This window comes from Abramis brama, assembly GCF_963993115.1.
Source record: "Abramis brama genome assembly, chromosome: 3".
NCBI classification, from domain to species: Eukaryota; Metazoa; Chordata; class Actinopteri; order Cypriniformes; family Leuciscidae; genus Abramis; species Abramis brama.
The window spans coordinates 53,481,581-53,495,521 of record NC_139965.1 but is presented as its reverse complement, the minus strand read 5'-3'; the positions used below and the strand labels follow the sequence as shown (position 1 = coordinate 53,495,521).

At 37.1% G+C, this 13,941-nt stretch overlaps 1 protein-coding gene across 1 annotated transcript in view; it reads right to left on the bottom strand.

The window, feature by feature from the left end:
• Positions 1-6,648, bottom strand: part of sepsecs (Sep (O-phosphoserine) tRNA:Sec (selenocysteine) tRNA synthase) — a 39,368-nt gene extending 32,720 nt beyond the window's left edge. Inside the window, exons 1-4 of the mRNA XM_084108153.1 lie at positions 6,252-6,648; positions 4,431-4,585; positions 1,502-1,620; positions 1,208-1,366 (exon numbers count right to left, since the gene is read on the bottom strand). Coding sequence (XP_083964279.1) covers positions 1,208-1,366; positions 1,502-1,620; positions 4,431-4,585; positions 6,252-6,365 — 547 coding nt within the window. The 5' untranslated portion in view covers positions 6,366-6,648. The remainder of the gene's footprint in view (positions 1-1,207; positions 1,367-1,501; positions 1,621-4,430; positions 4,586-6,251) is intronic.
• Between the last annotated feature and the right edge of the window lie 7,293 nt (positions 6,649-13,941).

Sequence of the window (13,941 nt, the reverse complement as noted above, 5' to 3'; positions counted from 1 at the left end):
CAATCAAAGTCATGTGTCAGTCATTTTTTTCGTGTTTTTTCATATAAATGTCTATAACTCCGAAGCGAATTGAGATATTTTCACCAAAATTGACACACATATGTATGGGCTCACTCTGAGGACACGTAAAAAAAATTGTGGGACTGAGCCTCTTGGTGGCGCTATAATTGAACAAAATATGAAATTCCCATTGACTTCAATACAGTTTTGTGAAATAAAATGCTATACTAAACAAATGCATTGGTGTAATATTACGAAACTCAGATTGTGTCATCAGCACCATCCCCTGAAGGCAACCAAAATATTTCAAGACAGCGCCACCTAGTGGTCAAAAGTTATAACAAAATTTCCAAAAAGGCTAATAACTTTTGAATAAATCTGGCTATTGAAATGCCACGGGTCTTAATAGATTCCTTGGGTCAAGCCGAGAACATAGATACCAAGTTTTCCTTATTTGGCCAAACTTCCTGTCCGCCATCTTGATTTTCATTCAAAACCTACTTTTTCGAACTCCTCCTAGACCGTTTGTCCGATTTTCACCAAAATCGAATCGTATCATCTCCAGACTGTGCCGACTAAAAGTTATGGATTTCGTGTCGATAGACGAAACCATTTTCGTATAGCGTAGCAGCAAAGTTGAGGCATGATGCTAAAAGCACTATTCAGGCTTTATCTCTGCAATGCCTTGACATATTGACACCAAACTTTGTATGTGACATTGTCACTTCACTCTGACCACATCACATCACTTTTGTAACTGCGCCACCTATTGGTCGAAAGTGATAATCCATTAAATCATATTTTAAATGACTTTTTATATGATTTTTCAGCCATTTCGTCTAAAATCCTCTTTAAATGTCTTTAATTGCTCATTGTTGCAGTTGGTCTGACACTTTCAGACTTGTCGGCATGTCTTGTCGTCTTATTCTGCTTGGCCCCGGTAATTGCTGCTTGCAGCTATATTTTATAGTTATTACTATAGTAACTACATGTAAGACATGTAACAAGAACACTGTAAAATCAAGTGTTACCTAGAAATATATATTTTTAAAATAACAAAAATGACACTGAAACTAAAATTAAAATGAAATCTGAAAAAATAAATATAAAAGCTAATTCAATATAACCTACAATAGTATATACTGTAGATAACACAGGTGTTCTCTGTGGTGGGCTGTATTGAAAACTGGCCCTCAGGGAATCTTACCAGCAGTCACCATGGATTTGAAACAGGACTTCTGGTCAATGCGAGGCCAGAGGATGTATCGCGCTCCTGGCCTCCTGTGTCTCAGGGTGAGGAAACACAACGTGAGACTCATTCCTGTCGCCATGGGGACCACAAAGCACGAGGACACACTCCTAACACCTGTGAAAACAGTTACAAAAATGCACAAAAACACTGGATTATAAACGAAGGCTTGCTGTTTGCTTGTTTGTTCTGCTTAGTGATGTGTCCCATTACCAAGCATGTTGTTCAATAATAAAACATCACAGAAAGTACCTGTAAACTTCAGCACATCCAGAACTACTGAATTAGTGATTTTATTCAAGAGGCTGGAACCAGCAGCCTTAGGCTGAACAGCAGCAATGTCACCCGATCGGCCAATTCCATGGATCAGTCTGAGGGGAAAAACACCAAAGCCTTATAGTAAATTCATTTTTGTTTTTCCAAAATATATATTTTAATAAATTGCCCATATTATGCTATTTTAAAGGTTCCTAGTTTTGTTTTGGATGCCTCCTACAATAGGTTTACATGCATCCAAGTTAAAAAAACACTTTAAAGGTCCCGTTCTTCGTGATCCCATGTTTCAAACTTTAGTTAGTGTGTAATGTTGCTGTTAGAGCATAAATAATATCTGTAAAATTGTAAAGCTCAAAGTTCAATGCCAAGCGAGATATTTTATTTAACAGAAGTCGCCTACATCGAACGGCCCGTTTGGACTACATCCCTCTACTTCCTTCTTTAATGACGTCACTAGAACCGTTTTTTGACTAACCTCCGCCCACAGGAATGCTCCCTCAACTCTACCGAAATTCGTTTATGTACTTGCACACTTCTTATAACTTACTGTGTTTACTCAGCTCTTACGGTGATTTTCTGAAGTAAAACTGACGCTTCATCTTTTGTGTGATGTACAATAAACTTTATTAAACTCATCAGTATATGTTTGATCATCATTCGGACCTGGTCCAAAACAGCAGACTTGTAGGCTATTAATAAATAATGGATACATACAAGCAGATGACAAATACGTTATAATAACCGTAATTAAACTACTAAACTATACCTGTTCCATCTCTATACAGCACTCTGACTCTGTAGGCATTATTGTCCGACTCGAAATGAACACCGTTACTGAGAGTTTCTGATATTATCATCATTCCGTGAGATGAAATTGTCCTGAGAGACTGAGCGCGAGCTCATGAAGCTCCGCCCCCTGTGTCGTCCAGCAGCAGCGTATTTGCATTTAAAGGGCACACACTAAAACAGCGCGTTTTTCTGAGCCCCCAAAAATGACAATTTAAACATGCTGTAAAAAATGATCTGTTGGGTATTTTGAGCTGAAACTTCACATACACACTCTGGGGACATCAGAGACTTATTTTACATGTTGTGAAAAGGGGCATAATACGGGACATTTAATTTTCTCATAAGAAACATTGCAGCATCACTTCTTTTCTCACAGAAAAGAAGTGAATTGGTTTCAAAAGAAGTCTGAATTGGTTGATCAAGGATATGGTCTCTCTAAACCCCTCCTTTCCGAGAGCCTATTTTGCTCTGATTGGTCAGATGGCCCAGTCTGTTATGATTGGTCTACTCTACTCTGGGTTGCATTTCCCACAGCCAACTATGGTCGCGCGAGAGTTACATCGTTACCAATAGAATTCAATGGAACTTGCGACCATAGTTGGCTAATGATGCTTTTGGGAAACACACCCCGGATTGGTCAGATGACCCAGTCTGTTGAGATTGGTCTACCGCTTACAGCGAGTGTCGGAAACCAAACGTTCATTACTATATCTGAATTTCAGCTATGGAGGCTTCCTCAGCACTTGATGCAGTGATATGAACAGTAACAATGGCGTTGGTTTTACTCTATCAATTCAACCCCGAGTCTTCATCATGCAAAGTGTATGCAAAGTGGATTTGCTTTTGCAGCACAGAAAACAGCATCTTCATGTTTAACAACACGAACCAAACTCTTCCAGTCTCAGCTACAACTACAGTGTTTGAGGGCGGGGCAAAATAGATGCTGTTTGCAGGCAGCCAATGAAGACCATATGCTGGCATTATGCAAATGTGCTACAAACCTATGTAGGTTTTAAAGCAGGGGTGCCCAACCCTGCTCCTGCCGATCGACTGTCCTGCAAAGTTTATCTCCAACCCTAATCAAACACACCTGAAGCAACCAATTAAGGTCTTCAGGATCACATGAAAATTAAAGGCAGGTGTGTTTGATTAGGGTTGGAGCTGAACTGTGCAGGACAGTCGATCGGCAGGAGCAGGGTTGGGCACCCCTGTTTTAAAGGAACCGTATGTAAGATTGTGGCCAAAACTGGTACTGCAATCACTTTCAAATTACTGTAGAGCGGTGTATCCCCACCCCCTCCCCCCTGACTCGAGGTTGCCAGTTAGGCTGCAGGATCCAGCAGGAACGTAGACTGCTACAAGGAGCTTCCAATGGCAAGTGACGAGTCCTACACAGTAAGTTTTTTTTCGGACTTTTGTCACAACGTATTTCGGATTCATAACGAGGTCTTTTAGGTTTCGTAACGTTAGAGATTTTTTATCCGACACGTTTGTAGCTGCAGCTGTGGTAACTAGAGCAGAGCTGGCAACCCGGATGCCGAAACACTACTGATTTCGTGATTAGTAGATAGGTGGAGGGTGGAGCATCAGGCCAACATCAACATCAGTTGAAGGCTGCAACTTCACTTTTAAATGACAATATCCTGGCCGTACTACTGTTGTCAGTGATATTAAGTATTTGAAATGAACATGATTTCTTAATGTCTAGTGACATATCAGGGCCATTTTATGATTAATTGAAATACATTTCTTACATACGGTTCCTTTAAAATGTTACGTTTTTTAATTATTACTTTTAAGACATATGATAAACAAATTACAAAAGGTACTGTTCATAAAAATCCTAAATTTGGTGTGAAATCAGGACTTTGGTAGGTTTGACTCGGTAGGCCTACTTTTTCCCCATGTACACTGAAATGGCGACACCAGAATAGAAATAGCAAGTGCAAATGTGTGACCCTCTGGGTTTACCATATTTGATGCTTAATTACACCTGTGATAACTATACATGATGCATATTGTTGCATTTTTGTATTGTGATATCTTGTGACATGATATATTGTTACTTACACCCATAAACTAATGAATTCACATGAATATCTTAAATGTGTCTAACCTGTAATGTCTCCTGGCCACCAGGCTGGAGGCGACTCTGCCCTCTCTCTCTCCCACACCACAGTTCCCTAAAAAGTTGTTGCTGTCCATGACGGCCAGCTCATTTAGAAAGAGCTCTATGGTGCTTTCACTCCATCCCTCCTCTGGACATTTGCCCTACAAGGAAAGAGAAACCTGATAGTCACAAGCACCCATTTATGTGTCCACCATGATAAAAAATCTTTTGAAAATATAGTTTAAAGTCGGCATGAAACGGAAGTTGCGATTCTTTTCTTCCCTATTGTGACGTATATCCAAGTGAAACGGCTTCTGGAACAAGAAAAAAACGAAGAGCGGGGCTTAATTTCGTCCACGGGTTTTGATTGGGTCGTAGAAAGTTGGGTGTTGTTAAAGGGTTAGTTCACCCAAAAAATTAGGTCATTAATGACTCACCCTCATGTCGTTCCAAGCCCGTAAGACCTCCGTTCATCTTCGGAACACAGTTCAAGATATTTTAGATTTAGTCCAAGAGCTTTCTGTCCCTCCATTGAAAATGTATGTATGATATACTGTCCATGTCCAGAAAGGTAATACAGACATCATCAAAGTAGTCCATGTGACATCAGTGGGTTAGTTAGAATTTTTTGAAGCATCAAAAATACATTTTGGTCCAAAAATAACAAAAACTACGACTTTATTCAGCATTGTATTCTCTTCCGGGTTTTTTTTTCGATGCTTCAAAAAATTCTAACTAACCCAGTGATGTCACATGGACTACTTTGATGATGTCTGTATTACCTTTCTGGACATGGACAGTATATCGTACATACATTTTCAATAGAGGGACAGAAAGCTCTCGGACTAAATCTAAAATGTCTTAAACTGTGTTCCGAAGATGAACGGAGGTCTTACGGGCTTGGAACGACATGAGGGTGAGTCATTAATGACATCATTTTCATTTTTGGGTGAACTAACTCTTTAACTAAAGGCCAGTTGTGGAGGGTATTTAGTCCCACTCTCCACCAAGACACAAGTCATGAAGAGAACAGACGTCGTTTGGAGGGGGAGAGGAGATTTATGTTTTTGATTAAAGATTACGAGTGCACATAAATAAAAATAATAATAATTATGAAATGTTAAATCATTTATAATAAACACTGCAACATTCAGTGAAAAAATAAGAACTGAAATTTTTATTTCATGGAGACTTTAAAACAAACGTGCAACTATAAATATAATTATGAAAATAAAGATGTACTTAAGTTCTACTTAAGTCAATAAAACACTATTAAATTCAGCTAACTGTATTTAATATAAATTTAAACTCATTTTCATTTAATTGCAACTATCATGCAATTAAGTGTCCTAAAACATTACATTCAGTTTGCACTTATATATAGCCGTATATATCCGTAATAAGTACTCTTTGTATATGTATGCTCTTTTTCAAAATGGTTTAACAGTCAAGACTCAAGAGGGTCAGCAAGGCTCGTTTTTTTTTTTTTTTTTTTTTGCATCACATGACTGATTTCGCAGACAAGTTTATATATATATATATATATATATATATATATATTTATATATATATATATTTATATATATATATATATATATATATATTAAGCAGAGTAGTTTTTGTTGCACATCACAGCGTATCAAATTAATATAATTTTAATTCAGAAATTAAAAATGTGCTCAACATAGAACGCATTTTAAATGTTATAAAATGTATGTTATATAATGGTCCAGACAAAAAAGAGCCTCATGGCATTGACCCATGTCTCTTTCTTTCTGTCAAACCAGCACATGGACAGTCAGCAGTTGTCAATCATAGAGTGATTACCTGCTGTAAAAGGACTCTGATGAGCTGTTCGTGACCACGACGAGCCTGCAGACCCTGTCGCACATATGAGGACGAGACCAATTTTTCGCTCAGGATGAAATTTTCGTTGTTCATGTCCTTTCAGTCTTTAAAAAGCGCTGCAGGTGAATATGACAGTGACAAGCGCGTGCTGAGTGATGTGCATGTAGACACGACCAGCTGCTGCGTGACACTGAAGTTTGTCGCTGTATGTCTAAACAGTGGTTTCAGTAATGTGCTAGCGTGACTGTTACGCTACGGATAAGCAGATGTGAGGTTAAACATTTTCTAATATCTGAGTCAGCATGTTTCAAATCGATCAGCTTGAAGTGTACTGTTTACTTCCAGGTATTCTTCTTCTTCTTCTTTTCGTTTTATGGCAGATTGCAACCATGACTATAAAGGTGCATACCGCCACCTACTGTATAGGAGTATGTAACATGAGAAAATATTATCATGACTATATCATCAAATAAAAAAAATAAAAAATTAAAAAAAAGAATTATATACTACCTAAATCCTATTATATATTCCTATATTTTTCAAATATTGTACCACTGCTTTCTGTGCATCCTTTACCCCATCTCCTGTTGTGCCTAACAAACCTTCAATATTCCACTTTCTTCCTACCTGACTTATCTTTTGATTTAGTCTCATCCTCTCATCCCTATATTTCTTACAATGCAATAATACGTGTTCAACATCTTCCTTGGACCTACATTCTATACATTCATCAGATTGACTTTTGCCCATTAAAAACAATGTTTTATTTAATCCTGTGTGATCAAACATTAGCCTGGTTAAAACACTCTCCTCTCTTCTGTTACTTCTATTCACACCCTGTGCATTAATAGATTTTTGCAATCTGTAATATTTCCTTCCACTTTTATCCACATCCCACCTGTCCTGCCATTTTTTCATCATTTCTTTTTTGATTATTGCCTTAGCCTCTCCTTTTCCAAGGGGTATATTTATTGTATCATTTGTCCTGGTTGATTTTTTTTGCTATTTTATCTGCTCCCTCATTCCCTTTTATTCCTATATGAGCAGGTACCCAACAGAATCTCACATCTATCTGTAGTCTCTGTAATCTAAATAAACTTTGTTGGATTTCTAGCATTAGATCTTCTCTATTAGATTTCATATTTTGAATATATAGAGCTGCTACAGAATCAACACAACACACCACTCTGTCTGGTTTTACTTCCTCAACCCACTGTAGTCCTACAATAATCGCCATCATCTCTGCCGTATATACTGAAGCCTGTTCAGGTAATCTTTTTCCAATACTTATGTTCATTGTTGGTATATATATTCCTATTCCTACATTGTCCTTCTCATCCTTAGATCCATCTGTATAAATTTCTAAGTAACTATAATATTTGTTCCTTATATATTGACTTGCCAAGTGTCCTTTCTCACTCTCTTCCCATTCATTTTTTAGTTCCAAAATGTTTAAGTCTATCTCAGTTTTAGTAAATAACCATATAGGTATATTACTAATAGGTATAGGTGAATTAAACCATATATTTTTCACTCTATATTCCTCTGATTTTGTTTTTGTTACCCATCCAAAGCCATTACCTTTAAAAGACCTATACTCCCAACATTCTTGAATAATACTCTTTGCATGATTTTCATATCCACATCCACTTAAGCGACTCCAATATGTAAGCATGAGCTTATCTCTTCTCAGATCTGAAGGCACTTCTCCTAACTCAACCTGTATTGCTTTAATTGGTGTTGATCTCATTACACCTGCACATATCCTCAATGCTTTGTTACTAATTCTATCTAGCTTCAGTAAATGTGTTTTAGCTGCTGCTCCATATACATAACATCCATAATCTATTGTTGACCTGTAAATATATATTAGTGATTGTTTATTTGCTCCCCAATCTTTCCCCACTACTGCTCTCATTAAATTGATGATTTTCTTGCATTTTGATTCCACCTTTTCAATGTGTATTTTCCATGTTCCCTTTTGGTCTAACCACATACCAAGATATTTAAAATGATCTACTGTTTCCATATTATGTCCATATAACTGTAGGTTCTGTTTTTCTATCCCTTTCTTCCTTGTAAATATCATATGGCAAGACTTACTTGGAGAAAGCTTAAAGCCCCAGCTATACGACCATTGTTCTACCTTTCCTATGGCTTCCTTGATTTTATTTCTTACCCTTATAGGATCTCGTCCTCTTGCCCAGATGGCCCCATCATCTGCATACAAAGCTGATCCAATCCTTCTGTCCAGATTCATAAAAATATCATTGATCATAACATTAAATAAAACTGGACTAATAACTCTACCTTGTGGAATTCCATTAACAATTTCAAATTCCTCAGAAATTCCTGATCCCACTCGAACTCTAAATCTTCTTTCTGACAGAAAGTCTAAGATCCAGTTATAAAACCTACCTCTAATTCCCATTTGGTTCATTTTAATTAACAGCCCTTCCCTCCACATGGAATCATAAGCTTTTTCAATATCAAAGAACACAATACTCATTATTTCTTTCATTTTAAAAGTTTTCTCTATCTCATTGCTTACTTTCACAACCGCATCCATTGTGGAACGCCTTTTCCTGAATCCACTTTGATATGGTGCAAATAATCCTCTATATTCGAGGGTGTAGTTAAGTCTTCTGACTAGTATCTTCTCCATCCACTTGCAGAGATGTGACGTAAGGGCAATAGGTCTATAATTACCAGCATTATTTGGGTCTTTCCCAGGTTTATTAAATGGCAATATTAATGCTCTTTTCCGACTTTTTGGCATTTTACCATCTTCCCATATCTTATTAAATAACTGTAATATTATCTGCAATACTTTCCCAGGTATTTTCTGGAACTTGATGTAACTTAGTTGATCTTCTCCTGTAGCAGTATTCTTAATATCATTTAATACTATCACTAGTTCATTCAAGTTTATTTCTGCATCCATAGTACATTCCTCACAATCTTTTTTAATAAACACATCTCTATTTTCTTTAAGAACCTTCTCTTTATGTAATCTATGTATATCATCCAAATGATCCCCACTATGAACACTGGCAAACTTCTTTCCCAATGCATTTGCCTTTTCTTTATCTGTTATTGCCAGTATTCCATCACCCTCTAATACAGGTATTTTAGTATACACTTTTTTCCCACTCATTTTCTTCAGCATTGACCACACCTCTCCTATTTTAACTTCCCTCCCTATAGTAGAACAATAGTTCTTCCATGCATTTTGTTTACTATTCTTAATTATTCTTCGTGCCTGAGCCTTTTTCCTCTGATAATCAATTAAGTTATCTTGGTTCAAATTACCTCTTAACATTCTCATTGCCCTATTTCGTTCTTTAATAGCTTTTGTACATGTATCATTCCACCATGGGACCATTTTCCTATTCCCCCCAACTGACTTAAATGGTATGCTTTTTAATGCTGCATTCATTATTAAATGTGTAACCTCAGATGCACATTCCTCAATATCACCCTGCATTGAGACTGTCTCTGCTGAAATACAACATATTTCTTTAAATTTTTCCCAATCAGCTTTTTCAAACTCCCATTTCTTATGATTAGGCCTTTCTTGGAGATCTATTTCAATATTTATAGAGCAAAATATTGGAAAATGATCACTTCCAATACTTGTACTTTCTATCACCTTCCATTCACAAGAGTGTGACATTTTATTAGAAACCAGAGTGAGATCAATACAAGACAGTGTGTTAGAACGTATATCAATTCTTGTACCATTCCCATTATTTAAACAAACTAATTGCCTAACATCCATCAGTTCTTCCACTGCTTCTCCATTACTATCTGTATGCTTACTTCCCCAAAGACTATTATGTGCATTGAAGTCTCCACACCATATTTCTTTCCGGGTTCCTTGTCTACTTATTATTCCCTCTAAGGTTTCTAGGTTTAATGATTTACAAGGGTTATATAAGTTTATTACTACTAAGTGTCCATCTGATTTATAAATTTCAGTAATTACACATTCTATTTCTGTTGTAGTTTCTATTCTTCTAAATGGTATCCCATTCCTTACAAATGTTGCACATCCTCCACCCTGATTCCCACCTCTATCAAACCTAACAGACTCATAACCAGGTATAATAAAATCAAGGTGAGGCCTTAGCCAGGTCTCTTGAATGCAAATAGTATCAGGTTTGACTTCAGACTCTACTATAAACTTCTTAAATTCTTGTCCATTTGCAGTGAGACTCCTAGCATTCCATTGTAACAGATGGAATACCATAATAAATTTAAGTAATACTCTGAGACCCACCATCATTATTAGTGCTTAGCATGCCATGTATATCTTCTGCTTTTAAATCTTTGATACCCAAGAATTCCTCTGCAGCTTCTACCACTGTCTTGATCCTGTCACTTTTCCTTTCTTGTCGTGTGGCAACATTCACAACTTTACATATAAAAGCTACAAAGCTCTTTTTTTCTACCATCAAGGTGTTCTCCTCCACTATACACTTATGTTCACATGGTTGCTGTATGGCTACGGGTATTAGGTCTACTTTTCCTGGCTGACATCTCTTTATGTTTAACCTCTGGGGTAGGCCTACTGCTCCATGTATTACATTTTCATTGAGGTTTTCATGACTCTCTATTTGACTATTTTTCTTTGTTTCATAGTTGCCTATGTTTTTTATAGCCTCTGCATATGACATCTTATTCACAACCTTGTACCTTTGCACTTCTTTAGCTTGTTTCTGGACCATACATCCAGCATATGCAGCACTATGCTCACCCCCGCAGTTGCAGCATTTTAGCTTGGTATCCTTATTACATTTTCCATATTCATGGTCTCCTCCACATTTCGCACATCTTTGTCTCCATTTACATTGTTGTACTGTATGTCCCATTCTCTGGCACTTAAAGCATCTCAACGGTTGAGGGATATACTCCCTAACTTTGTAATTGATCCATCCTATTTGAACTTCATAAGGTAAGGATTTTTCAAAAACAAGCAATACAGATAGACTGTCTGATTTAACACCACTTTTATTGCTTTGGAGCCTTTTCACCTCTAATACTTTCCCACCTTTAATCTCACTCTTTACCTCGTCCACAGACATTTCCAGTGGAACATTTGAGATCACTCCTCTTAGCTTTGCTGCCATTCCTGGTACATGCACTTTAATCTTTCCACCACCAAGATTACTCATTTTCAAAATCATTTCCTGCTGCTTCTTATTTATTGCTGAAATTAGAATTCTTCTGTTATTCAGTAGTTTAGCGTATTTAATTTTCCCCATATCCTTCTCAATTGCTTTGGTCACTTGAACTGGGTGAAAATGACCTTTATCATTACTGAGCGTGATAATAACTTTCCACTCTTCCTGCTTATCATCTAAGTCAGGTCTACTGTTCCCCTTAGATTTAGCTTTAATCTTTTTGTTAACTTGTCTACCCTCTCCTCCACTACTCGCTTCAGACCAAGATTTTTTCCTTGCCTTTTTTGTTTGGCTAATCTCCATATCTGAAACCCTCCCATAATTATCGCTACCATCCGAGCTATCTCCCATCGTTACACTCACAATACAGTTCGGTTGCAATCTGCCTTCGCTCCGTCCAAAAACTTCCGTCCTCTCCAACAACTTCCAGTGACGTCACTTCCGGCCGGAAACACGAGCACGCCTTACTTCCAGGTCGAAACTCCACCAGAGCCTGTCTACGGAGAGCCTTGGCACTTCCTATTAGCCCCATTGTATCGATCTTGGTTGCAGTTCCATTAGAATTCCACTGGAGGTGATCGCGGGCGAGTGCAGACTGAATGGGAGTCTATGGGGCTATACAGCTAAATGTGTCTCTTTCACCCGATTGCCGTTGAGAAATCTCAGATTTTATTGTAGGTTTTGCAAGTTCAACATGTGTTAGGTCGAAAGTTGAATGAACGAGTACTTATTTCTTTTCGATTTCTTACAAGTTGAGTTGTTGTTGCCCATAACACGCTAGCATTCTGACGTCATTGACATTTTAAAAGACTTTTTAAACCAAATAAGTGACTCTAAAAAATCTAACACCCAGCAATGTGTAATTTCTTTGCATCTCCTTTCGAATACAACATTCAAATTACTAGACAAAAAATTATATCCTGAGAAAAGTGGATTTCGAGGGTTTTTCGCCATAGACCTCCATTCATTCTGCACTCGCCTGCGAGCGCCCCCGCATGGACAGAGACGTGTTACTGCAGCCAGTCCAGAAACCGGAAGTAAGCAGAGAGTGCCAATTCTCTTCCTATTAGACATTCTCTGACTCCACCATAATGACGTCTGTATTTCAAAGTTAAAGTCCTCGACATCAGCGAATTCATGCACCGTTGCAGTCATTACATAGGAACAACTTTATAAAATAATTAGTGCTGTCAATCGATTAAAAAATAACTAATTAATCGTACATTTTTCTATAATTTATCATGATTAATCGCATCTAACATTAGTCCAACTGTCCAACTGAAATCAAAATTGACCCCATTTACTTTGTTAGCACATATTACTAGTCTTGTGGTGAACAATTAATCCGTGCAAGTTAATACACAGAAAAAAAAAATTGTTTGCCTTCGTAATCTTTAATCAAAGTCTGAAAAGTTACTTCCGGTCTGGAATGGCGTTCCTTCTCCGATGACATAGGTTTGACTGCTTGGTTTGGGAAACGCTTAACCACTCCCCTCAAACCGTTAGTCTGCTATGAGCAGAGATGGAGAGGAGGAGCGCTAGAGTAAAACCCTGCCCTCTGTTCAATATTCCTTTTCACTGGGAAATACGTCACAACACTGGAGAAAAGTCGTTTGCAACTTCCGGTTCACGCGGACTTTAAAGCTTTTATATTTTTTATTTGAATAATTTGTAATTTAATCTCCAAATTTATGTAAAAACAACTTAGTCAGTAGCCTATATTTAAAATATTTTTAATAGCATCTTTTTATGAAAAAAGGCCAGTATCACCGATACAAATACTGCTACTGAACTCTATGAAAACTCTATGAAAGTGATTTTTTGATTAAACAACTTTTAATTTAAGTGAAGAAAATCTTCACATAGACCCATTATAATAAATGTCACATTTACTGGGCTCAATTTTTTTATTGCCCTGTCAAACTGCACAAAAAGTTATTGTTTTCATTGTTGTTGACCCATGTAATCTTGTAAACAGCGCTTTTAGATAATCAGATAGGTCTAACAGGTAGGATATATACAGAACTTGAATAAGTTATCAAACACTTCACAGTCTTCACTGCATAAATTATAAATTAAAAATAGATTAATCCTTATTAAAGCAACAAAAGCTATTCAGTCAAGGGCAGTGAGGGATTTTCTCTTTTTATTTTGTTCTTTGATTATCCTTGATGACAGACAGCAGCAGGTTTATTAGGCTGCTGTCACTTTAACTGCGGATTACTTGATAAACAAGAAGTTCATATTAAGTGACAGATTTTAGACACCATATTGCCTGTTTTTGCTCTATTTCACCAACGAAAATAGTTCAAAACAAAGCCACACACGGCGGTGTTTCCTTACAAAAATTTCAACATTTTAAATCTGCAATAGCTTCCTTCCAGGCAGCAGCAAAAAAACCCAGAGCAAAGCACCTCTCTGATTTGATCAGTAAACACTCAAACAGACCCAAAATTTTATTTAGTACTATAAACTCTGTTGTC